Source organism: Hetaerina americana, unplaced genomic scaffold (genome assembly GCF_022747635.1).
Source record: "Hetaerina americana unplaced genomic scaffold, ioHetAmer1.1.p SCAF_2, whole genome shotgun sequence".
NCBI lineage: Eukaryota > Metazoa > Arthropoda > Insecta > Odonata > Calopterygidae > Hetaerina > Hetaerina americana.
In genome coordinates, this window is record NW_027286763.1 from 110,194,959 (window position 1) to 110,213,712 (window position 18,754).

The 18,754-nt window shown below is 36.3% G+C and overlaps 2 protein-coding genes across 2 annotated transcripts; both read left to right on the forward strand.

Annotated features, from left to right (window-relative positions):
• The first annotated feature begins 36 nt into the window (after positions 1–36).
• Positions 37–1,552, forward strand: Naa20A (N-alpha-acetyltransferase 20 A). The gene is made up of 6 exons (XM_071585947.1): positions 37–280; positions 364–388; positions 486–576; positions 650–779; positions 878–1,014; positions 1,193–1,552. The coding sequence occupies exons 1-6, from the start codon at positions 228–230 to the stop codon at positions 1,276–1,278; spliced, it is 522 nt and encodes a 173-aa protein (XP_071442048.1). The 5' UTR covers positions 37–227; the 3' UTR covers positions 1,279–1,552.
• A 2,150-nt stretch (positions 1,553–3,702) lies between these two features.
• On the forward strand, positions 3,703–14,620 carry crn (pre-mRNA splicing factor crn). Its single transcript, XM_071585179.1, has 13 exons — positions 3,703–3,878; positions 3,995–4,084; positions 4,263–4,417; positions 4,722–4,924; positions 8,025–8,193; positions 8,435–8,567; positions 8,703–8,864; positions 8,968–9,096; positions 9,483–9,695; positions 9,836–9,982; positions 11,344–11,538; positions 13,033–13,314; positions 14,375–14,620. Exons 1-13 carry the CDS (start codon positions 3,840–3,842, stop codon positions 14,537–14,539), a joined length of 2,082 nt encoding a protein of 693 aa, XP_071441280.1. The 5' UTR covers positions 3,703–3,839; the 3' UTR covers positions 14,540–14,620.
• The last annotated feature ends 4,134 nt before the right edge of the window (positions 14,621–18,754 follow it).

Consider the following 18,754-nt stretch of genomic DNA (forward strand, 5'->3'; position numbering starts at 1 on the left):
ATTTCGAATTTGAGTTGCAAAAAAAGGAACAATATTATTTAACGCGTACCTTCATCATATGAAGGGCAATGTTTTGAACTCCGTGTAACAGATTTGACTATTTTGTATTTATATTTTCTTTTAGTGTCGCTAAATAGCATTATGAAAATTCGGATGTATTGACATTTCATTAGAAATTTTATTACATTTCAAATTTCTTTGAGTCTATATTCTAAATATTTATCAAGATGACTACTCTTCGGCCGTTTACTTGTAATGATATGTTCAAATTCAATAACGTGTAAGTTTGCATTTGGGGTTTTGCGATAAATATACGAGGTAAAATATTTCCCTGACGTAATTATTTCATTATTTTAATTTCAGAAACTTAGATCCTCTCACAGAGACTGTATCCTTCTAAACGAATTGGTCCTCGAGTTGTACCACTCGGAATTGTATTATGTAGTATGTTAGTTTATTACAGCAGATTCCTTAATGGTGTACAGTATGGCCTTTCCTTTTATATGCAATATTTAGCCCACTGGCCTGAGTATTTTCAAGTTGCTGAATCACCCAGCGGCGAAATAATGGGTTACAGTAAGTTTATACAATACTAATCGTAAATATTCTTATTGTATGGCTTTCAATCGTCAATTTTCATTTGTATCAGTTATGGGTAAAGCGGAAGGTCACGGGGAGAATTGGCATGGTCATGTCACTGCTCTCACTGTTTCACCTGAATTCCGAAGGCTTGGGTTAGCTGGAACTTTGATGGCATGGCTTGAAGATGTCTCTGAAAAGTAAGTTTTTCGAAATTTTAAACATATATAGCCTCTTAAGAGATATGTGAAATGGCTCCATTACATGTGCTGTGTAATCATTTGGTTCGCATTTACAGAAAGAGAGCTTATTTCGTTGACCTCTTTGTAAGAGTCTCCAACAAAGGGGCAATAACTATGTACAAGCGATTAGGATATATTGTTTATCGGACTGTATTGGAGTACTATTCAGGAGACCCAGATGAAGATGCTTTTGGTGAGTTTTTTTTATTGAATGCATTCTTAGTGCTGAAGCGCCGCTCGTTTTCCGATGAACTAATAGCTTTTGTGAATAATTTCCCATATGTTTTTACTGCACCCATGGATTTGTACTTTACCAAGGGTAAGTCATTGTGAAGTAAAATTTCCCTAAGTCACAAATATTTGTACTTCAGATATGAGGAAAGCACTGTCTCGAGATGTGAAGAAGAGATCTGTTATACCTCTAACTCATCCTGTTAGGACAGAAGATGCTGAATGATTGATGACGTTTATGTGGCAGTGATTTGGATTTACATTTAGTGAAAGTGCACCGGATTGGAGGTCAAATTAAATGCCATCTTTTGATTGTGACCATTTGTAAGTCTTTCGGTTTGGCAAACATATCTTGGGCTTTGGCTTGGGATAAAGCATGTTTCACGGTCAGTTTGCATAATGTTTTAAGTGAATTAACTTATATACTGGTTGAATATGTACTTTTATGAATTGTATCTTGAATAAATATCTGGTATCCTGGCTTTTTTTGGGCAAATTCAGTCTTGAGTGCTTTTTTGTAAATCCTAGAGTTAACTTTTCCGCCGTTTTCCCATATTTATCAGAGTAAAGAATCTGAACACCTTGGGCATAAGGCTAAACCTTTGAGTTAAATACAAAACATTACAGGATTTTTCCCTTAGATACATTTAAAAGGAATGTTCAAGTAATCATATAATTCTAGTTAGAAGAAGGAAGGGTGTGTATTTAGCCCAGAATGTAAATCACATGAAGTTAGCTCATTCCAATTTCATCCAAGAGCAAGAGCCGACTTCTCATATCATGGTATTTTCTCAATGGAATTCCTTGGTATTGCACTACAATACGTTTCTATCCTTTTGAACATGCATCATTGACTAAGAAAACCTGCTATATTATTTTTACTTTGTATGATAAATATGGGTATATTCTAAAGAAGTCCAATTTCATTTTGGGACAATATTCACACGGGGGTTGATTGAAACTTTCGGTGGGACACTTCTTATGGATTTTAAAAATATTGGTTAAATGGTTGTTTTGACCAATTTAGCTAGAAAGAATTGTTCCCCTGCAAAAAAGAATGACATGAGACATATCTTGGCGAGTCCAAATCAAAGCTAAGGCCTATATGTGTAGTTATCTCTCAATTCTGGGAGCCTCTAAGGGGTCTTCTATGTCAAAATTTTTAACGTAGGCCGCACAGGAACTTCTAGTCCTCAGCTTTGCCACGGGAAATTTTGGTTCGGGGGACGCTGCAGTCTCCCACGGATTGGAGGTGACTGTAAATGCAGGAGTAAGAGTTGTAATTCTTCAACTAAAATAGTAGATTTAGGGGATGCGACCGACAGCTGATGTCATTTGTGCCATTAGGGATGGATGGGGAAGGGTGGAGAGAAACCCGACATCTGCAGTAGCCTACTCTTTACGGAAAGGTTCCATGGGATAACACACAGTGAAACGTCTCATCGGATGGATGGCGTTCTCACTCAACGTGCCCTCCATGAAGCACCTCAAGTAGGGATTGGGATATCCCTGAAAAATAATCTGCCGTCTCCGGCATTCGAACCTGGGCCCTCTGACTGGTAAGCCAGCAAGTTAGCTACCTCACCATCGCAATCCTCTCCTACAGAGAAAAGAGTGAAGTATGCCATACCCAGTACAGGTATTTCTGACAATTTTTTGAAAAGGCAACACTTGAAGCATTATATTGACCAAAAGTCACAATGCATATGACTGTTTCTTTAATTTTAAACATGTTTGGTTGCAGCATGGGATGATGAGCGCCAAAAAATGATACTTTATAATGGCATAATATAAAATCTACATTAGCACAGTCTTGTTTGTAATCTCAAGAGAAAAAACATGGCTAAAAAGATTTTTTTAATTTTGGAACAAATGATGCATGGAATTTGGAATCATGATTCATGACTGTATCTTGTTACAATTATGTTTGTTGCATGAGAAGAAATAGACTTATTCATCATTGACTTACAAAGTGAGAAATATAAACCGGGCAGAATTTGGAACTAATGACATATAATTCTGCAATAAAACCATTAACACCGTAATCAACCTTAAGGTTGATTTGGTAGGTGATGGTGTGGGGAATTAACACATCAGGGAAGGGGGGGCAGTTCTTTTCCCTGTGGTGGTTATGGTTTCCCAGTAACATCTGGGACCTGAAAAATCACATAGCTTGGGTGGAACTGCAGGTGCCCAGAGTGCCTTGCACGGGAATTGAACCCAGTCCCCTCTGTTCACTAGTCCAATGCCTTAACCCCTAGACTACCGTGGTGTGGACCAGGGATAGAGTAATTTTACCATATATGATTGAAATTAAGTGTTCTTCAGCAGGAAGCCTTTATTTTTGAAACCAGCCATTTTCTTGGCTATAGTTAATTTATTATAGAACAGTCAGTCAATGATTCTGTATCCAACCCTGTTTGTAGGACAGCCAGTCCTTTTTATCAGCTGTTACTATTTTTTTTGAACATTCAACTAAAAATTCATCAGTCAAAATCAGACTCATGGTATCATTTAGAATGGCTTTCTCTATTTGTTTAGGTGAATAAAATGGTGAAATACTTCACTATTTTGAGTTTCGAAAAAGCGGGTCCGATCAAAACAAAAGAGTTCAGAAAAATAACACATGAACATCGCAATGCACAAGTCTGGTCAACGCGCAAGAACGCGTTTGTGATTGAGTGAATTTGAATGATGCCAATATATTTGCGTGTACAAGAAATATCACACTAATTTAGTGCACAGGAACCAAAGTTAAACTGAAGGAGATCACTCTTTTAAGCAAAAATGGAAGCTAAACCGCAAAAAATGCCCAAAGTGGCAAAGGTATGAATCCAGTATTTTCTTCATTCCTTTTGAATATTCCCTGATTACTGACCCTAATCAACCTATAATATGAAGCGAAGACAAAGTTGCAGTGCCTTTTGAATTCTTCTTTCCAGGTAAAAAACAAAGCTCCAGCTGAGATTCAAATCACTGCCGAACAACTTCTTCGTGAAGCCAAAGAGAGGGATTTGGAAATTTTACCTCCGGTAAGTACGATAGTTTTGCTCCAGTTTTCAAAATATCCCCGTTAGTAATCTTCAGCAGCATCATTTTATTCGAAAACGGAACAGTTACGTTTTAAAACTTCGGTCTAGTGCTACCTTCATATTTTCATCTCTGTAACTAACGCAATCGTCTTAATTTCACTTTTCTATTCCAATTCAGCCACCTAAACAAAAAATATCAGACCCTGAAGAACTCGCTGATTATCAACATAGGAAGAGAAAATTGTTTGAAGATAACATCAGGAAAAATCGAACTGTAATTAGTAATTGGATAAAATATGCTCAGTGGGAAGAGAGTCAAAAGGAACTACACAGGTATGAGTATAAGATATGGCCCTTTGAGTTTTATTAAAGGCCTATTGGGAATGAATTTCTCCTTTGTTGTGCACTAGGAGAAATAAAAATTAGTATGCTAGTGCCACAATTCATCCTGTGACTTTATTGAAACCGATTTTGATGTCTGATCAGAATTGCTTTGGTAGACAGTCCCTCCAAACCGCATTTGGAGCTCTAGGCCTAGCAGTTGAGAAATCAATCTGTGTATCTGTTTTTATGCATGTATTGTGTCGTGGCCATTATAATTTTGGCTTTACTTACGTTTCTCTTTCATTCTAAACAGGGCACGCTCAATTTATGAACGAGCATTGGATGTTGATCATAGAAATATTGCATTATGGCTCAAATATACCGAATTGGAGATGCGAAGCAGACAAGTCAACCATGCCCGGAATTTGTGGGATCGAGCTGTCACAATTCTCCCGAGAGCGAATCAATTTTGGTACAAGTATACATACATGGAGGAAATGCTTGGAAACATTGCAGGTAATTTTGATTTACTCGTTTTAGGCCCCCTTGAACAATTCCCGTATTCACATGCCCAAGATTGAAATTTTGGATTGGCAAAAGAGCACGAGTGCATTGACAACTTGTATGATGACTTCATACGTTATCACTCGGACGATTTCTTCTGGCACGTCAATGGCTATGGGATAAAGGCTTCATAGCAAGGAGTTTGAGAATATCTTGGAGTCTGAATTCATAATTTATATTTTTATGCCCAACTTTTCACAGCACCCTCACAATGGTGTACCCTCGTAGATTACATTGAAAGCTGCTTGTCTATCTTTAATTTAAATTTACCCTCCTTAGTCGCCATTTTACCCAGCCACTTTCTCCAAATTTCTAATTTAACGATTTCATGCATGCATTCTCTTTTCCCTCTTCCTCTCCCATCATCATCATTCCTCATTAAAATAGTGTTTACTCTTCATTGACTGTTCAAAACTCATTCATCTGCCCTGTGTGGTCACCTATTAAATTGAAAATAAAAAAATTATATCATTACATGCATTGATACATCTCAAGAATGATTAAGTGTGGAAAATGACTAATTGTCTCCCAGAGCTGGGAGCACCTGCTGGGGGTTTGCAAATCTCTGTATGTATTCTGAGGTGCTTAATGCTGAGGGTGCACCGCAAGTCTCACACAGAGGAGATTCCTCCGTTTATAGTATTAGTGTGCTCACTTCTTAGAGTTGCAAGTTGAACTTCTGTCTGGTGATCCTTCCTCGGGAACAACTACTCTGATCCAGATACCTTATTCCCCCGAATTTATTTTCCCTCTCTTAATCCCACAGCATAGTAAAGAATTTTCGGACCAAGAAATAAATTTTTGGTAGAAAATTAGGTACTTGATGGATGGTATCTCCCAGCCCCCATTACTGTGGCTAATTTAGCTCCAGATTCCACCGGAATATTTTTTTGGCACCTATCAATATTTAATGGCACCAACAAAAAAGCTTGTCTTTCCACAGCAGGGAATCTTGGGCAAAACTTGAAGTTTATTTACGATGGGTTGCATTTGCTGCTGCCTGTCTAGGAACTTAAGGTTGCTCAAGGAGTCACTACAGAAGATGATGCAGTTGTCACAGTGCCTGGCAGTATTATTCAGTGTATATTGGTGGCAATGACACTGCAGTGAAGATGCTTGCAGTGGTGGGAAGGCTGGCTGTGGTAGAGGAATTTCTTCCTCCATCACAGCACATCCGACTGCGAACAAAAATATAGTTAAAATATTTATGTTTCAGTTTCCGTGTACAGATAACAGTCAGTTAAGGGCTTAATTTAAAAGCCATGCTTCCTTTCCGCATCCTCCTAGTTGCTATCAAGTCCAAATAAATATTAAAGAAATGTGAAGGATAGTTAACTTGGTCATAGAAAATAATAAAAATATTTTAATGATGGAAAATATATTTCCTTATAATGATGATAATGATATTTATTGGTTCCTAAGAGGCATGTTTGATAATGTATTGAACACATCAAATTGATTGCAAATAGTGCAGACAAACACAGTACATTGCAATTGGAGTTAAATGAATCAGTCCCAAATAGAAAGAAAACAGTAAACAGGAGCAGTAACAGCATACATGAGAATTAAATTATTTATCTACAGAGATATGAATTCATGCATTGTATAGAATTGATGCACTGGAACTGATTAGAACTGAAAGTTTAAACTTAAATTACAAAAAAATTTACCTTAGTTTTCTTGGTAGTGATTTCAGAAATTTCTCCCCAGTCCTTTGCAAATATGGCTTAGTTATGGGCAGTTATCCTTAAGTCAATATAACCTCTTGTCCTCTGCCTATATATATCAGCATTGGTTATCAAATTGACCATGGCTTTGTTTTTCTTTGCTAAAATAATAGTGTGAAAAATATACCTACAAGAAATAGTTAAAATTTAAAATTTTTTAAGTGAAATCTATAACTAAATGCCTTGGAACTTTACCTAGGATTCTGGCTGGCCATTCTTGCTGCCTAAAGAGGTGCATGGAATGATATGAGTGCCTCCAAATGGCAATTCCCCATTTAAGTTGACTATGAATGAATGCATGATAAACTGAAAGAGCCGTAACATCGTCAACCAGGGTCGCAGTTTCCTCAGTTGGTAACAACTTAAGAGCTTCATTTTTCAACATGGATTCCCAAGGATAGAGTCTTATGAACATGCATACCTAAGAATTTTGTCACAGTAGATCACTTATGAAAGGACCGATTTATCCTCAAAAGCAGGGAGGATATAATTTTCTGTTCGTAGGGATGAAATTGGATGTTATTTTTTCATTTTTCATGAATACCAAATTATCTTCTCACATTTACTCTTATGGATGTTTCTCTGCATAGTTTAGGATCTTGAAGGAGGTTTGGTTTTACGGAATATTGGGAAGTTTTTTATGTACAGAAGGTAAATTATAGGTTCGAGAATAGAGCCTTGGGGGACACCTCTCTCTCAGTCATCAAGGGATTAGAGATTGCAAATGATTTTGATTTAGCTGATTAGAATTTAACTGTTTGTGATCTTCCTGGTGGAGAAAATTTGAACTTTTGGTTGTCTATCCCAGGAATTCTATTTTCCTCAGTAATACAATCTGCCGTTTAAAAATGTCATTATTTTCCTTCAACTAGGCTGAATTTAGAAGTTGCAACTGTTTTACTTCCTGTGGTCATGTTTTAAATAGAGCTGTAAATAGGATGTTTGATTTTGCACCTTCTACTTCATTCTCCCATTCATGCCCCTCCTTCAAGATTTTCTGAGATGAGGCACTTTGGTGCGAACATTAAAAGAAAAAGTTAAATTGCCACTAAAATGGGCAATCCCTCCCTCTTATAAGTCACTTCCTCTGTTTAAAGTCCTTCAGTTGCTGAAGTTTCGAAGGATTTATCTCTGCATTAAAGATTTAAATTGGTGCATAAGGTCGGGCCCCTTAATGGATTATACGAATGCTTTGTTGGATTTTGTGTGAACTGAAATAAAACTTTAAAGAGCCCCATAAGAGAATGACTCCCATTCTGTCTTATCATTTTGATTTGTTTTTACAATATTTTAATTGTGTCCAAAATTTCAACTTTGCTTTTCAGGTGCACGGCAAGTGTTTGAAAGATGGATGGATTGGGAACCAGATGAGCAAGCTTGGCTGACGTATATCAAATTCGAATTGAGGTACAAAGAAATTGACCGCAGTAGGACAATTTATGAAAGATTTGTATATGTACACCCAGATGTAAAAAACTGGATAAAATTTGCAAGGTAAGTCAGAAATAGTATTAAGTGAATGTATTTGAATTGATTATTTTCCCTTTGATGATAATATTTGGAAACAATTAAATGTTTATGGTAATGTTTTTGGAAATTATGGTATTATTTAAATTGCTATGAGTGTTTAAATGACTCAATTGACTCTTTACTTGTACTTATGTATATTTGTAGTATTTGTCATCGTACATTTTTTGGAAATAATAAATGCTTTCTTTATACATTTTCTACCTAGGTTTGAAGAGCAGCATAACTTTATTGCCAGTGCAAGAAGAGTATATGAAAGGGCAGTGGAGTTTTTTGGTGAAGAAACTATGGACGAAAGACTATACATAGCATTTGCAAAATTTGAGGAAGGTCAAAAAGAAGTAATAATAGTATTTCAGTATTTTCATTTTATGTCATAATACCACAACTTGGGTTTTAGTTGTAACGAATCCATTTTGAATGATGTGAATAAGGTTGCTGTAGCTTTAAAAATATACCACATTCATCTGTTTTAGCATGATCGTGCAAGAGTTATATATAAATACGCCCTGGATCATATTCCCAAAGAGAGAGCTCAAGAACTCTACAAATCCTATACAGTTCACGAGAAGAAGTATGGCGACAGGACTGGCATTGAGGACGTAATTGTTAGCAAGAGGAAATTTCAATATGAAGAGGTATTTAAATTAGAAATATTAAAAAGGAACAACTTCAATTTTCTATTATCAAAAGAAGCCAATTATGACAATGACAGTAGTTAACACCTTTGAACCATTACAGGAAGTGAAAGCTAACCCAGAAAACTATGACGCTTGGTTTGATTACTTGCGACTTGTGGAAAGCGAGGGAAATTTGGAAGTTATTCGAGAGACTTATGAACGTGCGATAGCAAATGTTCCTCCAACAAAGGTTTGTTTGAGCTCTTGAGAATTTTGTGGACCGGATGAAATGTTCATATCTGACGTAATTCTTATTATGATAAAAATAATAGTTGTTTCTTTATGAATTCAGATTGGCAATCCAAAGGTTATTACAAATGATTGAAAAGTTGCTACATTTTTATTATTTTTCAAATTGTTTTATTGCTTATATGTTTACTAGTACTGTCATGAAGCCCCTTACAGAAAGAACCCTCAGGGTGTGACCCTGTCTTTTATAATGCATTGCTCTTCATCATTTTTATCTTGTGGTCAATCGGTTACATTTTGGAATTCCTGTCTTGTGAGGACAACCTAATCACTTCATTCTTCATGAATATCCCTTCTTAGTTTGACTTCATACATTATTTTTTTCAGGAAAAGCAGTTCTGGAGGCGTTATATCTATTTATGGATTAATTATGCATTGTTTGAGGAGTTGGAAGCAATGGATATGGATCGGACAAGACAAGTTTACCGAGCGTGTTTGGAGTTAGTACCTCATAAAGTATTTACCTTCACAAAAATGTGGCTCCTCTATGCGCAATTTGAAATCCGGCAAAAGAATCTCACGGCTGCCAGGAAAACTCTGGTAAAAAAATATGCTTACTTTTGTAGTATAGTTACTTCTGAAACTAATGTTGTCATTAACCATATGTATAATACTTTTTTGGTAATATTGAGTTAATTATTTATGTCCATAGTTGCCTCTATTTGAGTTTTATTTTTTAGGGCATGGCACTCGGTAGATGTCCCAAGGACAAACTTTTCCGTGGCTACATCGATCTAGAAATCCAGTTACGAGAATTCGACCGGTGCAGAATATTATATGAAAAATTTCTGGAATTTGGACCAGAAAATTGTATCACTTGGATGAAGGTAAATTGTTATTACTAGGGAATAAGCGTAGTCACTTGGGCGGAAAATTTTATATTTATTAAGCATTGTTTGATACCACATTTCCTTTTATGCAATTTTTCAGTTAACCTTAACATTTATTTTTGAAAATGGTGTTTCGTGTTACTGTTTATGCTTAATATTTCTCCATTCTCATCTCAGTAAGTACCTGTGGTACAATTCACATTAATTACTGCCATCTTTTCAATTTAAAAAGTATGTATAAGAGGGCGGTTCAATAAGTACCCATGTTTGACGACAAAGGGCGTTCCTGAAGTATGTTATCATCGTGTGCTGCCATCTATCAAACGATGGTGAAACAAATTTCTGACTGATTTAAAGGTTAGTTTGGATTAGGCGGCCATTCGTGTAAGGCGTTTCATGATTTTTGCTAAGATGGAAAAAGAGCAGTATCGTTAGGTAATTTGCTTTTTGTTTTTGGATAGGGAGAAATGCGAGGAGATAAAAGCAAAGTTGGATGCTGTTTATGGGGACACTTAGCCATCTATGACCACAGTTAGATATTGGTTCAACAAATTTAAACGTGGGCGAACATCTGTTTTTGATGAGGAGCGACCAGGATGCACGGCAGACGTGGTTACCGAGGAAATCATTCAAAAAGTCCACGCCATGATTCTCGCTGATCGACGAACGAAAGTGCGCGAAGTAGCAGAGGCCGTGGGTGTGTCAACCGGAATGGCAATTAGTATTTTACATGAGAAGTTGGCGATGAAAAAATTATTGGCCCAATGGGTGCCGCGATTGCTCAAGGTGGGCAACAAGCTGATCCGGCTGTCAACTTCGAAAACTTCATGAACTACGTTATGAATTGCTGCCGGACCCCCCGTATTCACCCGATCTGGCTCCCTGCGACTTTTTCTTGTTCCCTAACATGAAGGTATATCTCGCAGGAAAAAAATTTAGCTTAAACAAGGAAGTTATCGCTGAGACAGAGGCGTATTTTGGAGAGTTCGACAACTCCTATTTTTTGGAGGGGTTAAAAAATGGCCAGAACGTTAGGAGAAGTGTATCTTTTTAAAAGGGGACCATGTTGAAAAATAAAAAAATGGTTTCTTCATTTCTAACACTGGTACTTATTGAACCAACCTCGTATTTTGCATATCGCCTATCTGTCAATGCATTTGTGTGAGATCAGAGATCCCCAAATGGCAAAAACAATTTTTCCACTCTCCTAAGGACAGATAGTCAATTTAACAATGAGGAGTACATATATTATTATTTCCAATGGATGTGTAACATTTATGTTCGTAATTCCAAATTATTTTCATTTTCGTATATTTTTGGTTGGTTGTGTAAATAGCTAATTATGTTATCATTATTAGTTTGCAGAGCTTGAGACTCTTCTAGGAGACACAGACAGAGCGAGGGCGATATATGAATTGGCTGTAAACCAACCTCGCTTGGATATGCCAGAATTGTTGTGGAAGGCTTATATTGACTTTGAAGTTGGACTCGGTGAAATGAATAAAGCGAGAGAGCTTTATGAAAGGTTACTGGAAAGGACTCTTCATGTCAAGGTAATGAAAACATAAATGTAATTGTACAGCCTGAAGTAAAATATGTGATTTTTAACTTTTCATGAAGATAATACACAATATTTTGGATGTGTTGGTGCTTGCAGTGTCGCCACATAGCCCATGTCGTTTTAAATTTTTTGTGTTGTCTAATATCCCAGGAATAGTTGCATAACTTGAGCAGTCCCTCAGTATAATATAAAAATTGCCTCAAAATTTTTGCTGCATAGGGTGATAACTCTCTATGTCTCTACATTAAGAGTTGGAATGTGGAAAAATGCTCTTCTCTAATGATGGTCATAATTAGTAAAATGTTAGTTAACAATAATTATGTTACCTACCTAAAATTTTGTGATTGATGCTCAGCTGATGTTTATTTACTGCAGAAGCTAGTAATAAGCCATTTGTTCCACAAAAACCAAAGCCTATCTGACTCTCTTTTTAATTCAAAGCATTGCCTTAATGATGTATTTATCAGTCCAAATTAGTGGTTAATAGAATACCTATTCCAAAATCCACTTTACGTTCTCCAAAGCTGATGCAGGTTTAAGTCATGACTAAAATCCATGTAACTACTTATGTGGGTGGTTTGAAAAATCTAAAAAAATGAAAAATACCTTATATTTGAGGAGGAAACACAATTACTTCTCAACATAGTCTCCTTTTTAGGCTTATACATTTCATTCGCTGCTGCTCCAGTTTATTGATCCCTTAAAAAAAAATGTGACGGTTCCAACTTAACGAAATAGTCATTTGTTTGTGCAATCTCCTCATAAAATAAAATATCCCTCCCACCGTCCTCTTATTCATATTGGAGAACAGGTAGTAGTCCAAGGGAGTCAAAAAATTGGCGATAGGAGAGATGTGGAGGTCGTTGGAACCATATGTTCATCAATCTTGTGGCCACAAGGGCAGAGGAGTGAGGTGAGGGCCAGTTGTGGTTGTTCACTGATAATTGCAATTGGAGGAATCTTTTTCCTCAATCATCAAAACATTATGCTTTACTCAATGTGATAGTGCCAATCAATGCTTGGGTATTTGATGCATTTGAGTAAAATTTGATCGTTTTAATTTTGATGATTGCACGTCCTGGGCAGCAAGACCAAACATAAAAATCATAACTATTCAGTTAATATAACTTGAATAAAATGTTTTGCCGAAAAGAAAATTTTAAATGCAGAAATGTATGTGAAATCCTGGCCAAATGGTAATTTGCTAAATTAGTGAAATATTCACTTAAGATATAATAATAGAATTGACAGCAGTCTTACCTAAGTAGATTACTTACCCAAGCTTTTGTGACGGGTAAACACCTGAATTTAAGAATTTATTGACAATTAATGCCTAACCCATATGCATTGTTAAATAATGACCCTCAGTTTTAGAAAACATGAAGCAGGTTATTGTAATTTATGAGCCATAATATGGAGGCAGTGCACGTATTCATTCCAGTTTGGTTCTCACTTATCTGTTAATGTAATAATCATGTATCCATAGGTATGGATGAGTTATGCTCAGTTTGAGCTGTCTGCTGTTGAGGAAGGGGAGGATGATGTAAAGGGTGAGGAAGAACGTATTGCAAGAGCTAGGAGGATCTATGACAGGGCAAACCAGTCGCTAAGGAGTCGTGGCCCCTCGGAAAAAGAGGAGCGTGTGCTATTGCTGGAGGCTTGGAGAGACTTTGAAGGCCGGTTGGGAGATGAGAGCAGCCAGAATCGTGTTAAGCAGCTGATGCCTCGCCGGATCAAGAGACGGCAGCGCGTTCGGGCGGAGGATGGGGTGAGTGTCATCACCTCTGAAATGGGAAGAGGGTCTCCTCGAGTGTTGATTTATTGCCATCCCTTGCTCTGTCAGTTACATGCCCAAATAATTTTCTTTTATGGTCGCATTTGGGGTCTTTCGTTTCTGGATATCACTGAATTAAACCGTATTATGTGTTCATTCTCTAATATTCTCTCCACAACAAGCGAACTAACTGGGAAATATTTTGTGTAAAATTTTGTGTAAAATGTAGCAATGTATTCTATATGTCTATTGAGTGATTTTTTTTTTCTTTTCTTGAATTGTTTATCATTAGTTTAACTCCCAACATATATAAGCACCTGTAGATGTTAAAATTTTAGAAAAACTTTCCTTATGTCTGATTATTTTTGTCTTTTTGTCTGTTTTGTTATGTATGTTGTTTCCTTATGTCTCATTATTGTTTGTAAAAAGGGGAACTAAGATTCAAAGGAATCCCCAACTAACTGTGAGGTAAAATAAAAGTGGAACCAGGAAACCATTGGTCAAATGGGTCCAAAAATTAAATTAAATTAATATTCTTTTGAAGAGGATATTTCTTTTGACTATTGATTTGAATTAGTCAATTTTGCATCAAGAAAGTCATATTTTTTCTCCTCAAGTTACACATTTGGCTTTTCCACAGAGCAGTTACGATGCCGTAGGCATTTGTAATCTCTCTCACATTTTTTTGGGAGCACATATTTGGGAACGGTTAAATGTCGTTGTTTTCTTTCTATCGGGATTGACTTTCCTATTCTGAGATTCTTGAAGAACAAACTACTTAATCCTGAAAATTGTAGTTTTAAAACTTAAATCATTGTAAAATTGGTTATTTACCTTCAAAGATAATTGCCACAATTCACCCACTTCCAGTTTTGTCTCGTAATACAAAATCCATTTTGATTCTACATTTTGCTGAGGTAGCAGATCAGTTTCCAGTTGGGATAAGAGAGAATCTATATTTTCAAAAAAAACACATGCACTGTTTTTTGCATTTGAATATTTTTTTAAATATTCATGTGCTTTTATCGACTAATATTTTGTGGAATCTTTGCAGAGTGAAGTGGGATGGGAAGAGTTCTTTGATTACATATTTCCTGAAGATGAAGCCGTTAAACCCAATCTTAAGCTACTGGCCATGGCAAAAGCTTGGAAGAAGAAACAGGAGGAAATATCCCCTGTGGATGATGATGAAGATGAAGAAAATGATAATGAAAGTTAATTTAAGATTTGAATGGTTTTGATACATGTATATAAGGATTGTAAATATTTTATTTTTATATTAAAAATTGTTAATAATTGACTCTTATAAGTGTTTTAACTCGAAAAATAGTTTTTCTTTAGTAAGTCTTCCTATGGTGTAGAAAGCACAATTTGTTTTTGCACAATGTCTGAGTAACGACAAAAATATACCCAGATGTTTGTTATGCTTAAATGAAGTTATGGTTGCAGGATGGAAAGACATTGTTCAGTTGAAATGCTTTGAAGGACATCAACTGAAGAAGGTGTTAGTTGAAAATAACAATACTAAGTAAAGTAATATTCACTTGTGTATTTTGGTAGTACTTAGAGGTGTATTTTATGCAAAAGTAATTGCACCAGGCAATAAAATCATGGATTTTGCAAGTCCATTTGGACAAAGTGTCCCTGATCGTATTCACTTGAGTTCATTGACTATGTTGTGGGAGAATTGAATTGAACAATCATGAACTAATTGCCAACATAATAACCATGTTCATTTGAATTAATATGTTACACTAATGGTAGGGGTCAAGGAATAATGATTGATGTGGCATGGCAAAGGCTAATTGAATTGAATGATGACAGTTGAAATAGTACCATTATTAATTTATTCATTTTTACAATAAAGCATTAGTATTTAGTTTATTTTCAGTTTTAAATGATTATGCAAGACTACTAAAAATAATTTCTCAAAACAGCAAATTAAAAAGGTATTGGGTAAAAATGGAGCCATGAATAGACCAAGGAGGATGAAAATGTATAGGAGAGGAAATCTTTTGGCATTATCTTTAAATTTTTCGGGAAAGTAATTACAATGAGTTCATTGTAAATTACTTACTCATCATTATAATAAGCAAGTTGATATCACATATTGATTCATTGACTTGCAAATGTACAATATTGATACGTCTGAAATTAAACAAAAGCTTATTGAACTCAGCGCTACCAAAATCTTTACTCCTATATTTATGTTGTATTGATGGTGAGGAGTGATTATCTTTGTAGGAAAAATATTGAATGACGAAAGTATATTAAAATTTTATTTATTTCTGGACAGAGGAAAAAAAACCCCTTTCTATGTGTTTCAGTCTTTTTATTTTGTTCATATATATCAGTCACTGAAATAAATCCTAGGAAGTTGCAATATTTAAAATATTTTTAAAGATTTGATGAAAAGTATCTCATTCCTTAGAACATACTTGGAAAGGCATATTTCCTATGATGTCAGTATTTTTAACAGTACCTCCAAATCAACCAATAGCAATTATGAGGGTAAAAATAAACTTAACATTTCCAGCAGCAGCACCTGAAACTGTTATGTTTAGTACCAATTTTATTTTTTACATATGAACATGTCCCCTCATATTGACACTAACCTTGATGTGGTGGAAGGGCTTGTGCATTCTGATGACCCCTAAACCTGTGCTGGCGGGAGAAGTGATATTTGCTCCTGGTAGGGTCACCCATGCCAGATAGGTCGAAGGTTAGTAGCCAGACGATAGGTAGTCCATGCGGCATCTGTTCCTCAGGGAGGCGTCTTGACCCCAGTGGGGTGGCCATTGAGTGATGGTGTCACTTTAAAACCACTATTGAGGAAGACAAACCAAAACCACCTCAATTATCATTCCCAAGAGCATAATCATGGACAATATAGAGAGTATGAGTCCTGGCAACTATGGGACTCAGCCGTGTGGCATGCCCGGCAGCGGGACAGGTAAGGCTTCCATGGTTGTCATCTTCAAAAAACCTGGCAAAGCAAATCGACAGCGTAGAAGAAGAAGGTCAATTCAGTTAGAATAGGAGCTTGGAATGTTGAGGAAAGGTAAATTAAAGAAAATAAAGGGAGGAATGAAAAAGGGAAATATAGATGTTTTTAGGGCTATTGAGGTGGGATGGAAGGATAGCGGTAATTACTGGAGTGATAGTCATGGAGTAATACACTGCGGAGGGGATGAGAGCCAGCGAGGGGTTACCATAATATTAAATGAAGAGGTAGGAAGAACTGTAGTCAACATAGAACAGGTAATGGATTGAATATTACTAGTAGAGATAAAAGCATACCGACTAACTTTGTTATTATTCAGGTGTACATGCCACTGGGCAACCATAAGGAGGAAGAGGTCGATAGGATATACAATCAGTTAAGAGGACATCATTGCGTGTGTTCCTGCCGGGAAACATTTGATAGTGATGGGGGATTGGGATGCGACGGTAGGCGAAGGAAGAGATAGAAAGTCCTCCTTATTTTGGGGCGAGATTGAGACAATGGAGTCTCTCCTACTGCCTAGCCCATATGGTGATGAGGTGGGAGATTATAGTTTAGGAACAAGGAGTGACCGCAGGGAGAAACCTATTGAATTCTGCAAGAGACAGGGGTTAGTAATCACCAATACTTGGTTTGGACACCACAAAAAGCATAGGTGTACATGGAAAATGCCAGGTGACTCAGGCAGATATCAATTAGATTATATTATGGTTAGGCACAGATTTAGGAATAGCATGATGAACTCAGACAGCTTCCTGGGAGTGGATGGGGACTGTGATTGCAATTTAGTAGTCTTATCAAAGTGTAGCAACCAATTCAAAAAGATAAGGTAGGGGTGATGGAGTAGGACTTGGAATTTAGAAGCATTAATTGCATTGATGAGGATGAATTATCAGTAGGCTGTAGGAAAAATCATGAGTGAGGGAAAAGAGCTGAGTACTATTGAAGAAAAATGGACATATATCAAAAAGGGGTATTGAAAGCTGAAAGAGAAACTATAGGAACTGCTAGTAGGACAAGGAAACCATGGGTGGGATGATTAGAAAGATAGATGAGAGAAGAAAATATAAACACAGAGTTAGGCTGACGGAAGTGTGAAATTAGTGCACTATGCAAGAAAGTTAAAACTCTATTGAAAAGTAAGAAGGAAAGATCTATGTAAACAGTTAGACAATTCAGGTAAGACAATAGCTGTAACAGAAAAAATTACAGTGAGATGGAAGAAATAAATAGAAGATTTTAATGGTAAAGAATTCAGGCCAAGAAGCTTAAACAGAAAGAGAATATGACGTAGATGAAGGCAGCTTAGGTCCCAGTATACTCAACGATGAGAAAGAAAGGGCATTAAGGGAGCTGAAATCAAATAAGGCCGTGGGGGTAGACAACATTTATCTCGGAAGTGTTTTGGACCAAAATGGTGAAACTAGTTGCAGAAGAAAGGATGTTAAGAAAAAGCTAGTGAAAACTTTGTCATAGAGAGTAGTTATTTAGATTGAGCCAACATAATCACTGAAGCAGGATGATAGGCATAGATGGAGGCCTTTGAAATGTGGGTGTGGGAAAGGTGAAGTGGGCAGAAATGAAAACAAATACGAAGCGCTAGGTATAGCAGGTGAGGAGAGTTGATTGTTGGGATAAATCATAAGGCTGCAAGTAAAATGGACGAAAAGCATATTGATCAGCAGTGGTATATTGAAGACTGACAGAAGGGAGAATGTTGGGCAAACGAGGAACGGGAAGGAATAGGTGACAGGGATGTTGTATGGAATGAAGGGAGGAAGGAAGTATACGGAGATGAAGAAGGATTTGATGTAGAGTAGGATGTTGGGTTGTTTTTTGCTAGAAGAAAGAAAATAATTATTTGGCAGTTGTGTCCATCACAACCACCTACCTTCACCGATAGATTACCTGATAATAATATATGCACATCAATTTACATGCTTGTAAACATTGATTCGCCAATAATGCGATTTTTAAAGGAAATCTTTAATAAACGGATACATTTTGAATATTTACATTTTTATTTACATTTTATTTATAAATTTTTTTGTGTTCGGAACCTAACGTAACAAAATTAATATTTCACTTCATATTGGCCTGTATTTAACAATGAACGTGTGAATACCTATATAGAAATAAAGAATTCATGTAGCCCTACGACTTAAATAATCAATTAGAAAGAATATAAAAAGTTCATATTTTATATACAATCGCTATTGTTGACTATTCTTAGAACGTGAGTCAAATCATCTTTTACATTCACTGCATGTAATTCATATCCTCTTTTGTTCATTCTTTGCTGAAGGCATACAATTTTTTTTATTTATACTGATGTTGGTTATTGCTATCTCGGAGAAAGTAACGGCTTGTAATAGATTTTTTCGAGCATCTGACTAGGCGGCAAATTCACCCCGATACACTCAACAAGAA

What these genes read in the sequence shown, in the direction of transcription:
- Naa20A (XM_071585947.1), top strand. Translation starts at nt 228, where the DNA reads ATGACTACTCTTCGGCCGTTTACTTGTAATGATATGTTCAAATTCAAT. An exon ending in TAGATCCTCTCACAGAGACT is followed by an intron (nt 389 to 485) that starts GTATCCTTCTAA and finishes AATGGTGTACAG; the next exon opens with TATGGCCTTTCCTTTTATAT. An exon ending in CGGCGAAATAATGGGTTACA is followed by an intron (nt 577 to 649) that starts GTAAGTTTATAC and finishes CATTTGTATCAG; the next exon opens with TTATGGGTAAAGCGGAAGGT.
- crn (XM_071585179.1), top strand. Translation starts at nt 3,840, where the DNA reads ATGGAAGCTAAACCGCAAAAAATGCCCAAAGTGGCAAAG. An exon ending in AATGCTTGGAAACATTGCAG is followed by an intron (nt 4,925 to 8,024) that starts GTAATTTTGATT and finishes TTTGCTTTTCAG; the next exon opens with GTGCACGGCAAGTGTTTGAA. An exon ending in CGGCTGCCAGGAAAACTCTG is followed by an intron (nt 9,696 to 9,835) that starts GTAAAAAAATAT and finishes TTTATTTTTTAG; the next exon opens with GGCATGGCACTCGGTAGATG.